The 20,796-nt window shown below is 35.5% G+C and overlaps 1 protein-coding gene across 5 annotated transcripts in view; it reads right to left on the bottom strand.

The window, feature by feature from the left end:
- The window catches only part of WASHC4 (WASH complex subunit 4), a 51,927-nt gene extending 34,752 nt beyond the window's left edge, over positions 1–17,175 (bottom strand). For 4 of the 5 annotated variants that reach the window (XR_010932558.1, XM_067697812.1, XM_067697813.1 and 1 more), the window contains exons 1-13: positions 17,011–17,175; positions 13,601–13,740; positions 12,609–12,662; positions 12,447–12,512; positions 11,646–11,691; positions 11,111–11,178; positions 7,820–7,902; positions 6,150–6,192; positions 5,601–5,704; positions 4,889–5,009; positions 3,345–3,468; positions 3,113–3,240; positions 2,119–2,279 (exon numbers count right to left, since the gene is read on the bottom strand). Coding sequence is in view for 4 of the 5 variants with exons in the window: in XM_067697812.1 (XP_067553913.1) it covers positions 2,119–2,279; positions 3,113–3,240; positions 3,345–3,468; positions 4,889–5,009; positions 5,601–5,704; positions 6,150–6,192; positions 7,820–7,902; positions 11,111–11,178; positions 11,646–11,691; positions 12,447–12,512; positions 12,609–12,662; positions 13,601–13,740; positions 17,011–17,071 (1,199 nt within the window). In the remaining variant the exon portion in view is untranslated. Of the gene's footprint in view, positions 1–2,118; positions 2,280–3,112; positions 3,241–3,344; positions 3,469–4,888; positions 5,010–5,600; positions 5,717–6,149; positions 6,193–7,819; positions 7,903–11,110; positions 11,179–11,645; positions 11,692–12,446; positions 12,513–12,608; positions 12,663–13,600; positions 13,741–17,010 lie in introns of those variants that run through there. The other variant, XM_067697815.1, reaches the window with a different exon arrangement.
- Between the last annotated feature and the right edge of the window lie 3,621 nt (positions 17,176–20,796).

The raw sequence follows: 20,796 nt of genomic DNA, 5'->3' as shown, positions 1-20,796 counted from the left end.
AGGGTACATTACCTCTCGGGGCAGCCTACACAACTCTGTCGCAAAGGCTCTAGAGCAGGACGGGCGTGGGTTTGCATGCCTGCTCTGATATGTACCCAGCTGTGTGACCTGGCAAAGTTCATTTCTCTAAGCCTCATTTTCCTTACCTGAAAATGGGATAAAAATATAGAGAAACACTATAGGGTAGTGTTAAGAGCTTGTGCTCTAGAGTTAGACTTCCCAGCTCTGCCACATATTAGTTGTTTCAATTTGGGTAAGTTCAATCCCTCTGTGTCTCAATTTTCTCACCTATAAAATGGACATGACAACAGTACCTACCTCATAGGATTTTCTGATGATTAAAAAAGATGATACACATGAAGTTCCTGGAATAGTTATTGGCTTATAGAAAGCATAGGGTAAATACTAGTTGTGACTTTGTTATTTCCCATATGAGAAGACTGTTACAGGGTTTACAAAAGACAATGTGTTTAAAGCTTTAGCATAATGCCTACTACATAGTTACAAGCTTGATAATGTTGGCAATTATTATTAATATCTGTCACATTCATCTTTTGGTTCTAATTCAACTTCCTGGAGCCACAGAGATCAAATCTGTTCCCTCTTCAACCTGAATGCCCTTCAAATATTTAAAGAAATCTAATACATCATTCCTCAGATTTCTCTTTTAAAGGCCAAACTATATAGAGACTTTTCAGTGAGTCTTCAAAGGTCATGGTTCTCAGATCTAACATCCTGATCAGGTTCATCTGAAGATGCTACCGTTTGTGACACTCTTAAAATGTGGCACCACCAAACACTCATTATAATCTGACCAATAAGAATTTAATGGAACTACCAATTCCCCTAGCCTAGATATTATAACTACTAGCTTCCATAACTTGGGTATAGTTATTAATGTAATCTAAGTACAAACTGACAGCTTTAGCAACTGCATCATACTGTTAAAGAATATGAAGTCTCTGATAACTAAAACATACACATCTTTTTTAAAATTACTGCTACCAAGCCTGGTCCTGTCTCTCCATCCTACTGAGCTCATCTCTTTAATCTAAATCCAAACTTATGTCTTTATCCCTCCTCAACTCTGTTTCAGAGTGTATTGGAGAGCCCTGAAATCTCTGCCATGAGTAGTCCTGCCTGAATTGACTTGTCACTCTCCACCTACTTTAATTATAGGACTTGGGAGTACTAAGAGGTGCTTTAGGGGATCTCGTATATTCCAGATATACTCCTCTTTGCCCCACTGTACAGGAGTGACCCAATTTCCCCTCAATAGTCAAGATTAACAGAAAGTAGGTAAATATCCCTATTACCCTTTAACCATGTTACAGTTAAAAACTGTCCAGTATAGGGCCACTGGCAGAGTCCTGTGTCGCTTCACTTAAAATCTTCATCCCAGTCAACGTGAAATTTTAGCAGTATACTCAAGTGACAATGTACAGTAAATTTAATTGTTAAGGCTATGTGATGAGAACATGGGGGCTCATTATACTATTTTCTCTATTTTGTGTATATCTGAAATTTTACACAGTAAGATAAGCTAAAAGATGTAAGTATCAGAAGAAACTAAGAGTTAAAAGTGTTCTTTTAGGAAGCAGGACGAAGGCACAGGGGGGAATGGGGCAGAGGACAATCATTTTTTTCCTCTGAACCTTTAGTACTTCTTAACTTCTTAAATATGTGCATACATTACTTTCATAAAAATAAAAAAAAGGAGTGCATTAAACTAAAGTCAACTCCTGCAAAAATCAACATTGAGTCATGTACACACAATGTTCTAAATGTCATCAACTGGCATCTACTGCAGAGACTTCACTTTACACACAAAAATATTTAATGCACCTGACAAAAAGTACATGAATGTATGCACACATATCTATGTTTCCATAAAGTATAATTTGCCTACATCTTAAATTGAGTTTAAGCCTACAACATTTAAAACAAAAAACACTCCTAGAAAATAAATCTCCTTGAGACTGCCCAACGTTTTCTCTGGTAATGAGTAACTATGTCTGATCTTATAATTCAAATGCTTTCTGCATATTTAGAATCAGTATAAAATTTGAAAATATAAACTATCTAAATATTTACATTATGGGTACTTATAAAACCTACTTGGTAAGGGACTGAGCTTTCTGCTGTAGGAAAGTATCTCTGTAGATTTTAATGGCTTGAAGACTTTTTCTATCCAGAAGTTTGGCAGCTGCTGGTATTTTCTGGATCAAAAAATTGTCAGGAAACCAAATAATATTAGCAGTCAGAGTGATGGCTGGTACCTGAAACAGGAAGTGAAAGAGGAGGAAAATCATTAAATGCAGGTTAAGCAACAAACTGTTTAATAATCCTACAACATGCAATGGAAAACAACCTATTTCAAGAAAAATAATGATAAAAAGATACTCATTAAAATACGAGATAAATTATGTTAATGTGGCACAGAGTAAAGGCATTCCTATATCTGGTGTGGAGCATGACACTAATTTTATTCTGTCTAAATATTAAACAACACACACACACTCTCACAGATTTTCAGATGAACAAAAATATGCAAAAATTAAACAGAAACTTGAGTCTTCATGACCTTTACTTTCACTCTATTTTAGTGAAAAAATACAAAATAAATATCCAAGATGGCTGGGTTCTCATGGTCATATATCACTTGATTATATAAACCATCTAAATTTTCAATTTTGAAAACAGGTGCCACATCATGGAAACAGCAAAGACAGAGAAAAAAATTGTTTTAAATTTCTTCCTACTTCAATAATGAGAATGGGTGGCAAGAAGAGAAAGCGAAGGAAAAGAAAGAGGAAAAAGTAGTAATAGCAAGTTAATGTACAGGAAAAAATGTGGAAAAGCATCCACTAATATGTATTTATACAATGTGGAATTATGGGGTATTTTCATTTACTATGTTACTTATTTCTGGAATGCTTAAATATTTTTTAAAATGAATATTATGATATTATTTTTGTAATTATTATTACAAAATATTATAAAAATTATTATTTTTGTAAGCAGGAATAAAATACATTTTAAAATACCCAATTTTATCCCAAATCTTTTCCATCTATTCAAATTGAAAAAAATAGAAGTTCCAAGTTCTTACCTTCTTACAAATGTCCAATAAAGACTTGTAAAACTTTTTATCAACCGTTCGAAAAATTTGAAAGTGCAATACAAAGAGTCCACAAATTCCTACATACTTGTCTCTCTGGTCAATTTCAGAAGGTTCGCCTTATAAAACAATAACATGAGAGAAAAACAGAATATACTTAAAATTCTGCTTTAAAGGAAATTAAAACTTTTAAATGAAAACCAAAAAATGCATGTTACATTACCAAGTTTGGCTTCTACATTTGCAAAAATTGAGCGAATACTATGTGCAAATTCTTCAGCAAAAGTGCTATTTTTTGACACAGATACTCCTCCATTGAGAGAATCAAACTGCTGTTCTATACAGGCCTAGACAGGAAACATTTAGAGAAATTTACACTCTCATAAGCTATTATGACTTAATATGCTTTAAACAGATTTAAATATAGAGTGATAAACTCCTACATTCATCATTTTGATTTTACTAACACTGAGGCTCAGGTTTTTAACCTTAACCTAATATCTAAATCCTTCTGAATGGGAAATGTATATGTACTTACATATTTGAGTACCCCTTATGTGAAAGTAATAAAACTGAACCAAAATCTATAATTCTACATGAAGAGATACACACAAGTGATTACAGAAGGTGTATCTGATGAAGCATGGGAAAGCATGCTTTATTATTTTAATTTGCAATTTTAAGAGGAGACTTTTTCTGTTTACAATTACTTTCCTAACACTTTATTACATTATGTGTAGAAATGGCTCCTGGAAAAAGAATCAACAAAAAAATTCTTCTGAAATTAACAGATTAACAGTTAAGTTGGTATAAACAAGAGTTGTGATCATTCTGTAAAAACTGTGATCATCTAAAATATAAATTAAAGGTAACCTTGAATCAGATTTTAAATGGAACACACAGTTGATCCTTGAACAAGTGGGGGTTAATCCCCGTATAATTTAGAGCTAGCCCTCTGCATCCATGGTTTCTCCGCACACTTGCATTCAGCCAACCGTGGACTGTGTAATACTATAGCGTTTACTATTGAAAAATACACATATTTAAGTGGACCTGTGCAGTTCAAACCCATATTGTTCAAGGGTACTGTAATGCAATTTCTGGTGGATACTACCCAAAGCTGTGCCATCCAACAGAACTTTCTGTGATGATGAAAATGTTTTATATCTGTGCTGTCTGATATGATTGTTAGCCACAGCTGGCTTTTCTCCCAGCTTTACTGAGATATCACTGGCATATAACATATATAAGTTTAAGGTGCACAGTGTGATAATGAGATTACATGCAGCTATTAAGAATTTGACATGTTGCTAGTGTAGCAGAAGAAATGAATTTTTATTTTTTTAATTAATTTACATTTAAACAGCCACACGTGGTTAGAAGCTACCTGGATTGTGCAGATGCAAATTATATTCCGAGTAGGAAATTAAAACAGACTTATAAAAGGCTGTCTTACAAACCTGAATCTAGAGGTTAACAATAAACAAAATGCTTGACACAACTACTCAGATACTAACCCTTGAACAGTTTTATCCTTTTACGTAATTTAAAAAACCCTTATCACAAATACAACCAGTATACTATTAATTTCATTTCCTACTAGATACTGATATAACTATATTTTAGTACATTAACCATGTTTTAAGCCTAAGCACTTTTAAAGAAAAATATAGTCACAACAATATGCTATAAAAGTGACCCACAACAATTCTGAGATGGGTCTACTAATATAAGCCCATTTACTATAGCCTGATACAGCACTCATACCTGAAATATCATTCCATCAAGTAACTGTCCTTCTAGCTTCAGCAAGAACTTTTCAAATGGCTTTAGTTTTTCTTCCTGAATTCCAAATTTTGAAGGGTTGTGATGGACAGATTTCAGTAACCTTGTAGAAAAGTAGGAGAAAGACCTTTGATTTGCCTAATAAATTATTGTATTAAAAATATTCCCAGAAATCAAAGTTTTATATTTGTATCACTTGTTTGGCTCTACACATTTGAAAATTTGAACAAAAACAATCCTAACATATTTAGTTTTCTAATCATACCTTTTTATATCATCTTAAATTCAGATATCTGGTGCTCTCTAGATAAGACATTTAGTGATTGCTTATAGATTGAATAAAACAAAATGCCTTGACTTTTAAAAGTTCTGGAGTATAAAATAAAACCAAGTGGAGAATAAACAACTATCATTCGTATAGAACAAGGAAAAAATGAATCTGAGTCCTAAGATAGTCAAATTAACAACTACACTTTAAGAATTAGGATGCTTTGTACAAGTATATCATACGCTCAAAAAGCCTACCTGAAATTAAAAGAATGGTTACTGTCTTCAAAGAAAATCTGACATGAGATCCTTCTAAGTACAGATCTTCAGGTCTCCTAACGGATCTGCACTATTTATATTTATTTATTTTTTACTAATACATTACCTATACAAAGTAAGAGTATTTTAAACATTGTAATTGGTTCACCTTTTGTACATAGTCCAGTGGTCTTTCAGTGTGATATGATTGTCAATAATTTCATCCAGGGTAAGCAGAACTGTTAGCAGCTCTCCCAAGTGCTCATACATAGTCTGTCAAAAAACCTTAAATGATTATCATTTAATCACTAGTTAGAAGTTAAGCTTCATGTGGATTTTTTAAGTTAAACACACTTGGGCTAATTACTAAATTAAAGCAGTGGGTAAATTAAACTACAGATGAAACTGTTAATCCTCAGATGGAACCATCAACCTTAAATTGGGAAACCCTTCACCCAATATTTCATCCTTGATCGTGATACTGTAGATTCTCTGAAGAGACCACCTGGAGAGTCTGCATTGGGCCAATACTAGGAAGAGTTACACTGATAGTGGGTCAGTAATGCTTCATCAACTTCACAGATAAAAGAGAACAAAAGCAAAAAAAAGAACTCCTTTAAGAGCCTTGCAATAATTGTTGTACTCCCCAATCATACAAACTCCAAAGTAAAATATACTAAAAATTACAATTTTACAGGTCAAGTTAAATTACTTTTACCTGAAAATGAACTCCAGTTGTCTCTATAATTTTGGGTGCAATCCTGTAATAAAATAACACCCAAGTTAAAAAAAAAAAAAATCTCCTTTTTTGTCACAGTTCATGTTTAAGGAAAACACATAACAGCAGAAGCTCTTGGAATTTTAATATGTATTTATTTTTATTTAGGCTTTAGTCACTAAAATTTACACGACCCAAAGAATTATTATCGTATTCCACTTTCCCAAGCAGATAACTTGTACATACAGAGTCTGGGCTCTCCTTGCCTACACCCAACTCCTCAGTGGGTAGGTATATGTCAATAGGCAGCCCATGAATAACCCTTAGCCATTCAAACCTAAAGGATCTAACTTGGGATGGAGCTAAAGAAATAACAAAACTGGTATTTATTTCTTTCTAAACTATCAGAATTTCGCAATTTTCAACTAGAATCTTTATTCCACCCAAACTGGCATTTGGGAACTAGACCTCTGTTCAGTTGGATTTATTGCTAGCATTCTCATTCCTACTGAAAAAACAATGCATACAAATGGGATTATACCAAAGTCAAAAGCCCCAGGATAATTCAATTTTACTTCCTAGAGAGTCAATCTACTCAACAGTAAATAAATTAATACTTATCAAAGCATATATAAATATCCCACAAGATAGAATATTTAAAAAATTAAACACAAAATTCAGACAAATTTCCTCTTTCAAGGGCAGCAGTGTGGTAGTGGGGAGTCTCTTTGAATTACACACCAAGTACAGCAGGGGTTGGGGGGAGCTGTGCTCTCATTCGCTTCTGCCATGAGGAGAACTTCAGTGAGAGCACGAACATAAAATAAATAACTGACTGACTGGAAAAACGTGAGAATGAGAAACAGTTAACACAGTCTTTCACTTTATAAAGAGAGTTGAGATGCAGCATGGTATAGTAAGAACAACAATGAATGGACTGGTGACCAAAAAAGCAGTACCTAACTTGCTATGGAATCTTGGCAAATAATTCCTTTGGGCTTCAGTTATCTCTCTTCTCATAATTAAGACTCCCTAGTCATATACCTCAACAAAGTTTTGTAACATTATAATTAAGTAATAAATGGGAAAATTTCTAAATATACAGTTTTAATCAAATGCAAGATATTACTTTGTGGTGGTTAAGAATACTAAGGGCTCTATGAAAATGTGGTCTTTTTCTTGATTTAGGGCAGTGGTCTCCAAACTTGGAAGAGCATTAGAATTACTCACAAAAATTTTTCAGGGTACATTACCTAGCCCCACTCCCCAAGATTCTGTAGTTTAAGAAAAGTGTCACATGATTCTAATCCAAGGACCCTTCAATGTAAAGGAAAGAGGAAATAAGTAGAGACAACTTGGTACATATACTAATTCTATATTAGCCTTTTCTATACAATCAGATTTCTTTAAGATTATTCTGTCAACATTCTCGTTCAGACACATAATGGGTTCATTCACCATGGCAGAAACTGTCTTACTAACCTATGGATTACACACATCAAGTAGTGTTTAAAACATCATGAGTGTTCAAAGAACGCTGAATAAGTGAATGAAGGAATGAGTGAATAAGTGAGTGAACAAATGAAAAACTTTTAGATATTTAGCTAGTTTAAGAAAAACATTTCCTGCATCTCTATTAAAAATGTAAAAACATTTCTAAAATCCATTACTTGTTACTGATATAGAGGGCAGCCAACTGATGGACTACATTCATCACCACTTCATAGCACCTCGTAACAAAACAAGACAGTTCCTGAAATGACAAGTTGAGTATATGTTACAAGTTGAGTAAATGTCACTATTTCTGACTGAATTTTTATGGTAACAATGCTAAACAAAATAGTTTTCTACTAAAAATCTCCAGTTAACCTGCAGAAAGACAACTTCAAGCATCCTTCAAGCAATCAGTTCTTAATTCACCTCCCAACGTTATTTCTACCTCTTTGCCCCTACAGCATTTCATTCATCCTTCTATTTTAAGTCTTGTTTTCATTACTCATATAACTCCTAACTGACAGAGACTGTCTTATTCCTTCTTTGAATGGCCACTGCCCAGTATGGTGGCTAACCCTCAACTGCTTCTCAATAAATGTCTGCCTATTAAATGAATAAATGAGTGAACATCTGAATGAATGAAGAAGCTCAGAAGCTGCCAGTTTAGAAAGTATGACAATGAGGGGATGGGGTCTTCAGAAGTCACTCTGAAATAACTTCAAATGTTTATTACCTTGAACCTTATCTATGAACAGGCTTGGCACACATCAAGTGAAATATTAATTATCCCAGGAATATGTTTGTCATTAGTTAACTCACATCTATCCTAAAATATTTAGAACCTAATTAAACTTATGGCTGCTCTAAACTGTAAGCTCTATGAGGGCAGAAATTTCTGTTGGTTTTGTGCACTGCAGTATCCAGAGCACCAAGAACAGTTTCTAACATATGCTAGGCTCATAAAACATTTGTTGAATGTTTAAAAATGGAATCATATGCAGCTGTTAGATCCACAGTTTAAATTTTTTGAAAGTGAAAATAATACATTTCAATTTTATTTAAACAGCTCTAGTTTTACATTTCTTATTAAACTTCTAAAAGTCTAATAAAAGCAGAGGAAAGAACAGAAAATGCAGGACAAATAGCACAAAACAAAAAGGCAGAAATAAGTCCAGATACATAATACACTATTTATATAAGACAGAAATAGAAATAGAATTAACCAATTAAAACACAGAAATTTTCAGATTATATAAAAAAGCAAAATCCAGATAGATGCAGTTTTAAAGAAACACAACTAAAACATAATGACACTGAAAGGCTGAAAGAATAAAAAGAATTTAAAAAAAAATGCTAACTAAAACAGAGCTGGGGCAATGATATTAATATCAAACAGATTTTATTAGCATTACTATAGCTAATGACCATATATGTAACTATATATTACCTACATAATTATTATCACAGCTTAAGAAGATCACCACACAATAAAAGATTCCATTTACTGGAAATTATGAACAATTATAAACTTGTATGCACCAAATAAAACATCCTCAAAATAAGAAATGCAAAATTTGACAAAACTAGAGAAACTGACACATTCACTTCAACCTTGTAAATTAACATTTCTTAGACTCCTGCCCAGCAGACTTCCTGTTAGGTTCTGCCAACAGGTGGCATTAAAAGCAGACTAGAAGGCAGGAAATGGACATCCTTCCTATTTCTTGCTGTTTTTATCAACATAATCCAGGCAGAAGCAGTTCACCCCAGCAATGGCAGCTTGCCCCAGGCTCCTCCTTCTTTCAGCACTACAGAACCAATCTTCAATTTTAAACTCTACCAGCAGCAACCAGGCAGCACTGCTTCCTCAGAGGTATGATACTAATTCCCTAGGGCTCCTCCTCCTATAGCTCCCAGACTCTGGCAACCGGAACCTTTTCCCTTTTTTACCCTAGATGTAGAGGTGATATCTGCTTCCTCTGGCTTACCTCACTGTTTTTTCTTTCAGCCCTCCAATTCTTATGGAACCAATTCTCTATATTAAATCTCCTCCTTTTTTTTTTCTCTTTCTTTAATTGAAGTATAGTTGATTTATAATACTGTTAGTTTCAGATGTACAGCAAAGTGATTCAATTATATATATTTTTTTCAGATTCTCTTCCATTATAGGTTATTACAAAAGATTGAGTATAGTTCCCTGTGCTATACAGTAAATCCTTGTTGTTTACCTATTTTATGTATAGTATTGTGTATCTGTTAATCCCAAGCTCCTAATTTATCGCTCCCCACCACCTTTCCCCTTTGGCAACCATAAGTTTGTTTTCTGTTTGTGAGTTTGTTTCAGTTTTGTAAACAAATTCATTTGTATTATTTTTTAGGTTCCACATATAAGTGATGTCACATAATATTTGTCTCTCTCTGTCTGACTTACTTCACTTAGTATGAAAATCTCTAGGTCCAGCTCTGTTGCTGCAAATGGCATTATTTCACTCTTTTCTATGGATGAGTATTATTCCATTTTTGTATATATGTACCACATCTTCTTTATCCATTCATCTGTTGATGGACACTTAGGTTGCTTTCATAACTTGGCAATTATAAATAATGCTGTATCACTGGGGTGCATGTATCTTTTTGAATTAGAGTTTTTGTCTTTCAGAATATATGCCCAGGAGTGGCATTGCTGGATCATATGGTAGCTCTATTAAATCTCCCCTACCTCATGTGATTTGTTTTCTGGACTGAACCCTGACTGACACAAACCATCATAGAGGATACTTTCAACAAAATGCTCTGTTAGGTAAGAAGACCAAAAAAAGTAGTAAAGATATAAAAGATTTGAATATAGTAGCATGTGTGATTCAATGAAATATATCAAATCTTATATCCAACCATCAAAAGGTAAGTGAGATTATGAGTACTGTTCCCTTATCTCCGATTTTTGCCTTTTTCATATTATATAAGCATTGCTTTTATAACAGAGAAACAGAAGTTATTTCATTCTTTTGATAAACCAAAAGACCTAGAATAACTAAAACTTTGCAGTGATGAAAAGCATATCTAAACTGAAACATCTGGTTAGAAGCATCATGTGCTGCTGCTTTTAAACCTCATCATAGCTCACATAACAGCTTAATGATCTCCATTAACAACTTTTTCGAACATAAAGTATCCTTTCCTACCAGGTACAAAATTTAAATTATTTTAAAAGGCATGGTGATAAACTGTCCATAAATGAAATTATACAAAGAAACTTATTTTGATAGCTTATCTTACTAAAAATGCTATGAAAATCTTCCAGGAATTACCATCTCCTTAACTATCAATTTAATCCATCTCCAACTAAGTATCTTACCCTCACAGTACACATCCTTAGCATTTGAAGGTTTCATAACTCTTTTCTGATTATGTGTGATTTACTCAAACTTTTCAAAGAAAAGGCTCAATAAAAAGTAAAAACCATTTACCTGTAAGAATGAAATAAATCTCCCCATCTGAATTTGGCAATCGCCTTCCACCATGCTGGAATCTGTAGCTTTAAAAGGCAACATGAAGAATATTTCAATTTTTTATTTTAATCAACACCAAAAGAAAAAATGTGATTTTTATTCATTAGGACATCTTCTAATCTGCATAGTATTGAAAACAGAATTTTTACACTGAAGAGAAAAATGAAACAATCATTAATCACACAATTAAAAGTAACCATCTGTTTCACTATTTAATGAATTCAAGGAAAATCCTCATCTAGCTACAGTGCTTTGTAATTTATAAAAATATCAAAATAAACTTCATACAGAATTTGCTGCTGCTTCATCACTGAGGTTTTTTTTACCTGTTTACCAAACAAAAATATAAACCGACAAAAAATCTGAATGTTAATTTTCTCACACTAATACTTCACATGATCATGACAGTCCTAGAATTGCCAGTTAACTTTTTGTTCATTTCAATCGCAAAAAAAAGCATCACAACATTACAATGTGAAATTTTAAAACTTACCTCCTTCTCCATAAAACAAGAGACCATTGTAAAATTTAGTTTCAGCCTGTTTAAAAAAAATTAAAATAATTTTATAAGGTTGCTATTTTGTTTTTAAATTCCTAAGCTCTCTTAGTTATCCCTATTTAATAGTAAGCAGATGACTACATCACATACATAAATTCACTTAAATTCAAAAACTGCTTGCAATATAGGTAAATGTAATTTATCTTTAGAGTACCAAAGATCTTACTGATACTCAACCTTATTTCTTGATTTCTTTAGCCTTTACTTTGTCTTATCTGACCACTCTGTAATTTCCCACATCCTCCCACTAGTTCATGAGAGAAAAAGCAACCACATAGTATCAAAAAGGTAGAGAAAAAAAGATGAAGTTTACCATCTTCTACCAGAGTTTTAATGGCTCATGGGTGAGGAAACACAGAACATATTAAAAATGCAAAGCTTTAAAAAAAAATCAGTTATATCCAGAAAGCCATTATATATGACAAGTAACACAGAAGGAATGCAGACCCAGACTCAAACCATTATTACCAGTAAAATGTTAGGTTGAGTGACACTCTTTCAGCTTCGGTTTCCTCATCTATTCCTCACGTACCTCCTGGGTGGTTATTAGCATTAACGGGGTTAGCATGATGTTTGGTACACAGTAAACACCCAGTGAATGGTACTCATTATTACTACTATTATAAATATACAGTTCATTCAACATTCACTAAATATTTATGCACACTGTACACATATAAGCACATATTTGCTTTTAAATCATGTTTTTAAGGTCTTAAGAGTACAAATAATTACCTCATATTTTAATTTCTTGATTTCACAACAAAGTGCAGCATAAACAGTGATGACTTTGTTTAAGACCTAGTTTCATGAGTAAAAACACAAAAGGAAAAAAGTAAATTATAGCAGATAACTAAAGCATTTTAAAAATAAATTTTTAGGTTTAGGAATCTGTACCTTGTTTTCAGTCTTTATGAGTTCCAAAAGGGAAGACTGTTCATAAGGCAAAAGCTATAGAAACAAAGGAAAATAAAATTTCTTTTTAATTTGAAAAAAATCATGAAAATTCTAAATACACAAACTGAGAGACTATCTCTCTTCTACGGAAATTTGTGTTCGACCCTGTACTCAGCACTAGCACCACACCAGATGGGCAGTGACTGCTAATGGCTATGGGATTTCTTTTTGGGCTGGTGAAAATGTTCTAAAGTTGACTCTGGTGATGGTGACACAATTCTATGAATACAGTAAAAACCAAAGAATTGTACGATATATGAATTACATCTCAGGAAAGCTGTTATTAAAGTAAGTCAACATGCGACTTAGGACAGTTGTCTAGCACATAATAAGTACTCAATAAATGTTAGCTATGACTTAAGCGCCAACAGTTTCAAAGATAAAACAGAACTACCTCAAAATGGAACAGAGCAGGAGTGACTTATTTTATATTTTAAAAAAATCACTCCCATATTAAGGTCCCCTAAATAGCATAAGGGAGCTTTTGGGAAATCATGGAAATATTCAGTATCTTGATTGGGATATGAGATACATGGGAATAGGTGCTTGGTAAAATTCACTGAACAGTATTTTAAATCTATGCTTCTCACTGTATGTAAAATAACCTCAATAAAAAAAACAAGTAAAGCTTCAATATGCTATTCCAATCCTCTTCATTTTCTTGATAATGAAAAACAAGTTAGCTCAAAGAGTTGGAGTTCGTGTCATTCTTTGACACTGAAGACTTTGAGTTTGTGTCATTCTTTAAAAAGGAAAACAAAAACACATGCATGGCTTAGAGAAACGGAAATTAACCATTTTTCTCCAAGTTTATTTTAGTTCTTTTAGATTCCAAATAATAAAAATACATATCCCAATTACGAAAACTGTTTTCAAGATACAGTATGTCCTTAAAAAGTATACATAAATTAAAAAATAAAACAAAATCAAACCTTTAATGCTATAGGATCAAGATTGAAATCCCAAACATCTCCAATTGAATCATCCAGTGCGTCCTCAATTCTTCTCAACTGAGAGGTATACTCCTCAAGAAATTTCCCATAATTCTTAAGCTGGACTTCAGCATGAATTTCTAAATTTAAATTTTAAAAGTTTGTAAGAAGTATAAGTAATGAATTACAAGACATTTACTTCAAATAATCTCAAAAGTCACAGCAAAGTAGATACTAAGCATTGTTAATGTATCACTTCGGAATGTCTGGACTTCTTGAAAATAAAGTTTTAAAGTTAAACAATAACTGAACTTTCAATCTTTTCCAAACAGATACGATAATTGTAAAAAACAGTAGATGTTACCACTTAGAGATATCATCTTAAAACTGCAACTTTAAAATACTATGAAAAAGTTACTATACCGTTTACTCCAAAATCTAAAATATGTGAATAATGCCTTAGACAATTCAATGTCCTGATTCTATGTTTCAGTCATAAACAACTTTTTTGTGCAAAAAAAAAAAAAAATCATGACCTGATTTAGGTGCAAAAATCTGTGTTGTCATAGAAGCAAAATTTTAAAATGTAATGCTTAATTACACAGTAAACTACATCTAAAAATACACCTAAATATTGTTTTTTAAATGGTTTTAGACCTGCTTCATCATATTATTCCTGTAATGCCTCAAATTTACCAAGATATTTTGTTTTAATTATTTAACTATCATAACAGAATTGGAAAAGCCACTAAAGGACAGTGAGTACAGAATACTGTGCTGATATTTACAGAATTTACACATTAATAGATGACTCTAAGAACTTACTGGAATAAACTGGACAATAAAAGTTTGCCTACTCAGCGAAGTTAATGACAGTAAATATTCCACCTTAAACATAAGGTTTTAAACGTAAGAATTAAACATAAAGAATTAAACATAAGAATTCATTACTCATTCCAAAGGCAGCAAATTCAACTCCAACTCAGTTTCTTTTATTGATGTGAATTACTTTATTCCATCGCTGTCTTCTAAAAAAAAGTAAAAATTTTCTCTCCTCAAATTAGCAATGCCAAGCAACTCTAAGATAAGGTATGTTCTAACTCATTAAGGATAAAGACCTAGCTTCACATTCTCCCCTATTTTGCAACTAATGCTCCAAATCAGGTGGATCAATTAGTTCATTATGGTTCCCATCTCATTATAGTATTAATCTAGGCAATTCTGGAAAAAAATTAGTCTAGATATGATTCATATTCCAAAAATTAATGAAAACAAGGCACAGAGAAGTCCTCTCTTCCCTACAGCTTAAATTTTTAAAACTGCATTAAGATTCTCGAAATCCCAAGTACATGTCTAATTTTCAGTTACGTGGGAAATGACCAAAGCTGCGTTTAAACAGCAAATGAGTTCTTAATGGCAATGCTAGAAAAACATGCCAATGAATTATTCATTTAGTCTGTTTGGAAATTCATAAAGTAGCAGGCAAGAGAAAACCTGTAATAACATTAACATTCCTTGCTGATAAATTTTTAAGTTGGTAAAAGTTAAAATAAAAAGATTTGAAATAAGAACTCCATAATGATTCTTCAAGAGTAAAAAATGCAAAAACCTATTTACATGCTTATCTCTTCCAACAGACTTAATTCCTTGTTTTATCTTTGTATCCCTAATACCTACCACAGTTCCTGGCATGTGGAAAAAGTCTTTTGAGTGAATCAGATCATTCTGATTGAACCATTTTTCAAACCCAAAACATATTTTCATTCCAATATTTTGCAGATACTAAAGTAGGGAACCTCTGTCCATAAAACTTCATACATGACAAGGTGCAGTTCACTTTAACAGTAAGTACAGTTATCTTCTCTGTAAACAAGTTGAAAGATTTGATACCACCAGGATCATTTTTTCATGCTGCATAGGAGCATGGAATGTTTTGGAATGTTATGTTATGTTATGGAATGTTATGGAATGTTTTGTGAAAAACTGCTAACCATCCTGAATTAAGCTCATGCTTCTTTGAGAGGCTAATAAAACCTAATTACATCTAATGTGCCTGTCTTTTGTAAAATTATGCAAAATTTACACGTAATTTTTTAGAATAAATTTATTTATTTTATTATTATTTTGGGCTGCAATGGGTCTTCGTTGCTGCGCGCAGGCTTTCTCTAGTTGCAGCAAGCGGGGGGCTACTCTTCTTCGTTGCGGTGTGTGGGCTTCTCACTGCAGTGGCTTCTCTTGCTACAGAGCACGGGCTCTAGGCGCGCGGGCTTCAATAGTTGTGGCGCGCAGGCTTCAGTAGTTGTGGCTCGCGGGCTCTGGAGCGCAGGCTCAGTACTTGTGGCGCACGGGCTTAGTTGCTCTGCGGCATGTGGGATCTTCCCGGACCAGGGATGGAACCAGTGTCCCCTGCATTGGCAGGCAGATTCTTAACCACTGCACCACCAGGGAAGCCCTACCCCTAATTTTTAAAAATTACATTCACCTTTTGAGAAAACTACATTAAAAAAACAAATTCACAAGCAGTATGTTCCAATCTCTCTTATATCACCTATGCAGATTCATATCACCAAAGGTCAGAAACAGATCACCAATTTGCATTCATCTTAGGTAAAGTTTCACTGAAATAGTTTGGCCTCTAAATTTTGCTGCGTGGAACTGAATTTGCTAGGTTAAAATGAGACAATCCAATTTTATTAAGTAAAATCGGAAGCAGATTTGCTGTAATTTCTGAAACCTTTTTAGGTGCGCTGGAAACTACAGGACATCACTTTTGAAAAATACCACTTAACGTAAATAAAAGGCATGGGAGGAGATAAACTTGACATTCACGTGTTTATTTTTTTACCGCGAAATGAGTTCTTTTTCGCTATCTTCTAGAGAAGATAAGCATATGAATATGAAGGTAAAAACACTCAAACTTCCAAAAGTTGGTTTGGGAGGAAAACGAAGAAAGACAGGAAACCGAAACAGGAACCTGGACCTCAGCCTCACCTACCACTGCACGCTTTGAAGATCTGGCGAAAGCCCCGGGCGGCCAGAGACAAGGCAGCCTCCGCTCCCCGGGCTGCGGGCCCTCCCCGGGCGCGCCCCGCCCGAGCCCCCGGCTGCACGAAGTGGACGCCGCGCCCCCCCGGGCCACAGCGGGCTCCCCAGGACCACAGCGGGCTCCCCAGGACAGTCACCGCCCCGAAGGCCGAGCCGTGGCCGGGACTGACCCAGCATCGCCGGGGATCCCAACCCGGAAAGTTAGGTTCGCGAGCGCGTCCCTCTCACACCCCGAGGCGCAGAAAATGTCCCGAAGCGGACGGCTGCGCGCCCACAGCGACGCAGAGCCCTCCCGCAGGAGCGCTGCCGGGGCTGAGGCGGGCCGGGGAGCGTCCACCCGCAACCCTTGCCTGCCGCTCCCTTACTCTGTGAGCCGTCGTCAACGCGGTCGAACTCCCAGTCCGGGGACAGAGTCTCCACGGCCATCACTCCGGTGCCTCCCACAGTCACAGCCCCAAACAGCCTTGGCGACGACGGCGGCCTCACCCGGGCGGCTGTAACCGCACGTGACTTCCGGCTTCAGTCCCGCCCCCACTCGCGAGGGCCGGCCGGGCTCGTTGCCCCGGCGGGTCGCGGGGGCCGCTGGGAAAGTGAGTCCTCCGTGGTGGCTCGAGGAGGCTGCCGCGGCGCCGGCGGTGGTCCTCGCGGTGTCCTCCCGTTGCTGTTTGGGCCTCGCCACTGTTCAGTTCACTTTTCACGCCACATCAATACCTTCAATTTCGCTCTGCTATCTTCGGGCCATTTTTAATACTAGGAGAAGTGCTCCCTCAGTCTAGCCTAAAAAGGGCAAAATTGATGGGGTCGGGGCTCAGCAGACGCGGTTCTCTAGAACGTCGCCGTCCAGGCGCTTCTTCCCAGAAGCCCGTTTATCCTACGTCTTCCCGGTAGTCACCGTCCGACCTCTTGTTCTGCACGCCTTATGCAGATTGTTCTTGAGAAAAAAAGCCGTGTGCAAGAGGAGGAGTTTACTTTACGAACACCTTAAGCGAGGAATTTTACTTCTCTGCTAATATTGCGCTCACCGGCTCTCTACCCACCTCTTCTTAAAAAGGCAGGGGGGAAGAAGAAGCGCTGTTTAAGTGGGTTCTAAAAGGTACCTACCCACTAACTGGCTTTTCGGTGAACAAGGATCCGTGTTACCCAGTAAGGCTACGTGTCTACAAGTATTTGCACAGCAGTGTTCATTGCTGCATGGTTTTTAATAGATACTAGTAAGAATCCAGGTAAACGTCCATGAGTAGGGAGTAATTACATAAAGTTTAATATGGCCATACTACGAAATACTAGATAACTGTTAAAAGAAATGAAGTAGGTTTATAGAGACATGAGAAACTGACAGGAGAAAAATGTGTATTTGTGGTTACATTTGTATATTTATATAAACGTGTACTGGCATATGTGCATGTAGATGCATAGAAAGAGAACTCAGATCACACCAAACAGGACAGTTGTCAACTGGAAAAGAGTATGTGTTGGTGATTAGAAAGTGAATTTTCAAGTTTTATTGTGTCTACTTACATGTTTTTAAATCTTTAACAGTGAGAATTTATGAAGGTCTTCTGTAGTCTTAAAAAGGACCAAAAATAACTAACTTAATCAAAGATAGTAAACGGCCTCTTGAAAGAGCATTCCCTGAGGCCCTTGAATCTGCAGTAGGTCAAATATTTGAGTGCCCACTAGGTACCAGGTACCATGCTAGATGCAGAGATTATTATGAAAAAACAGACAAGAAAGGTGGGTCCCACCCCTATGGTGCTTGCAGTCTTAGTGGGCATTTTAGAAAGGAAAAAAGAAAGGCAACTTGAAAATGACAGGTAACATCAGTGCCTCACGGTTGGCAGACATTTTTCCTTTTACTTATGTGTGATCATGAGTTTGACTTTGCTGTATTCTTCACATTTGTGTTAATCACTGTAATTAATCTCCCAATAGCTCATTATGATACATTGAAATTACAGGTCAGAGCAATTTGAATCTGCATATCCACTAATCTATTAAATCAGTGCAAGAGGCAGTGTCATGTAATAATCAAAAACACAAGTTTCTACAGTCAAATTGTGTAGGTCCAAATCATAGCTCTGCCACTTACTAGCCATGGGGTTTTGGGCCAAGTAATTTAACCTCTGCTTCAATTTCCTCATTTGTAAAGTGGGAATAATAATAGTAAACTCCTCATAGGATTGTTATGAGGACTAATTTAGTTCATACATGTAAGAGGCATAGAGCAATGCCAGCCACATACTATAGAAATGTTTGCTGTTCTGACTCATCATATCCTTAATTTTAAAAGAAATCTCAGGGATTGCCTCTTTTTTTAACTTTTTATTTTATATTGGAGTATAGTTGATTAATAATGTTGTGATAGTTGCAGGTATACAGCAAAGTGACTCAGTTACACATATACAGGTATCTGTTCTTTTTCTAATTTTTTTCCCATCTAGGCCATTACATATTATTGAGCAGAGTCCCCTGTGCTATACAGTAGGTCCTCAGTTGGTTATTCATATTAAATATAGCAATGTGGACATGTCAGGGATTGCCTGTCTTGAACTTACATATCTTTAAATCAAATTCCATGCCTAGAATTTACAAATGTATGAGAGAATTACAAGTTAGATACTAAATCTAAAGCACATTCAGGGACTTCCCTAGTGGTCCAGTGGGTAAGACTCCGCGGGGGGCCTGGGTTCAATCCCTGGTTGGGGAACTAGATCCCACATGCATGCCTCAACTAAGAATTCGCATGTTGCAACTAAAGATCCCACATGCCGCAACGGAGATCCCATGTGCTGCAGCTAAGACCCAGCGCAGCCTAAATAAATAAATAATAAAAATAAATATTAAAAACGGTCCACATCCTAAATAAATAAATAAAGCACATTCACTATAAACTGAAATGTGCTCTCTGAAAGTTATTTATTACAACAGATGTTCTATATTTCCCAGGCCTAGGCTATCAAAGGCAAATAATCATTTTGAAAAATTAAATATCCTTCTTTCTACTTTTCTTCATTCTTAACAGTACTTTCTGAAAGGCAAGCTTGGAACTAGAAGGGGAAGTATTGTGCTATTTTGAGAGCTTCAAAGAACTTTAGAACAGTTGCCTTCAGAATGTGCCTGCCCTCTGGCACCTTGCCGTTAACCCTTATACCCACAACTTAAGTACCAGTTTATTCTGTACCAAAACATAGTGAGTGTGTGTGTGTGTGTGTGTGTGTGTGTGTATAAAACAGTGCTAAGGTCTTGGTGAACTTGTTTCTTAATATACATTTAAAGTATGTTTCCTACAATAGAAAATCTATGGTAATAATTCACTAAAGGCATTTCTCTTAGTAATTTGTCAGAGTCCTATGTGTATCTGTCAAAAAGATACCTAATATGGTAATTCATATATTTCTTTACAAAATAATCTCTCACCTGGACAGGAGTCTGAGTCTTCCTAAACCTATCATGACAGATCTTTTCTTTGCATTGTCCACACCACTGAGTGCAGTTTCTCAAAACCTATCTGATCAGGGAATGCCCCACTTTAAGTCCATCAATGAATTCCATTGTCCTTGGCATGGAGTTTACACTTCATAGGATGGAATACAAGGCTTTTTCCAATCTGCAACAGAGAACATATGGCCTGCAAAGCCTAGAATGTTTACTGTCTAGTCCTTTACAGAAAAGATTTGCCAACCCCTGGTCTAGAATCATACAGTTATACAAAGTTTATTATGAAAAACAGCAAAGTCTCACCCACCCCCTCCCCCATTTTCCTGTCCCCAAAGGCAACCACTTCTATCTCTCTTAGTTGATTATTTTAATACTTACTTCCATTTCTCTAAATAGCATAATGACAATATTCTTTAATTTTCAACTTTGGGAATTATATATTGTCTTCCCACTATGGGAGATGAGGATGTAACTATCTTTATCCCCTCACCCCACCATCCATATCTCTGCCATCCCACCCTTTTTCCAATATAGCTATATAATAATTTTGGTAGGTCAATATTCAGCGTTATGACTCTATTAACGCAACTCATAGTTGAGCCATGTAGTAGACTATGATATTTTTTCCATGCAAAGCTTTTTGTTTTTCCTGGCATAATTACTTTGGGGTTTTTTTAATGTTGTTTGCTTAGTTTTGTTTTTACCAATTCAAC

The sequence above is a fragment of the Pseudorca crassidens genome, chromosome 11 (assembly GCF_039906515.1).
Source record: "Pseudorca crassidens isolate mPseCra1 chromosome 11, mPseCra1.hap1, whole genome shotgun sequence".
NCBI classification, from domain to species: domain Eukaryota; kingdom Metazoa; phylum Chordata; class Mammalia; order Artiodactyla; family Delphinidae; genus Pseudorca; species Pseudorca crassidens.
This window is presented reverse-complemented; position numbering and strand designations above follow the sequence as displayed.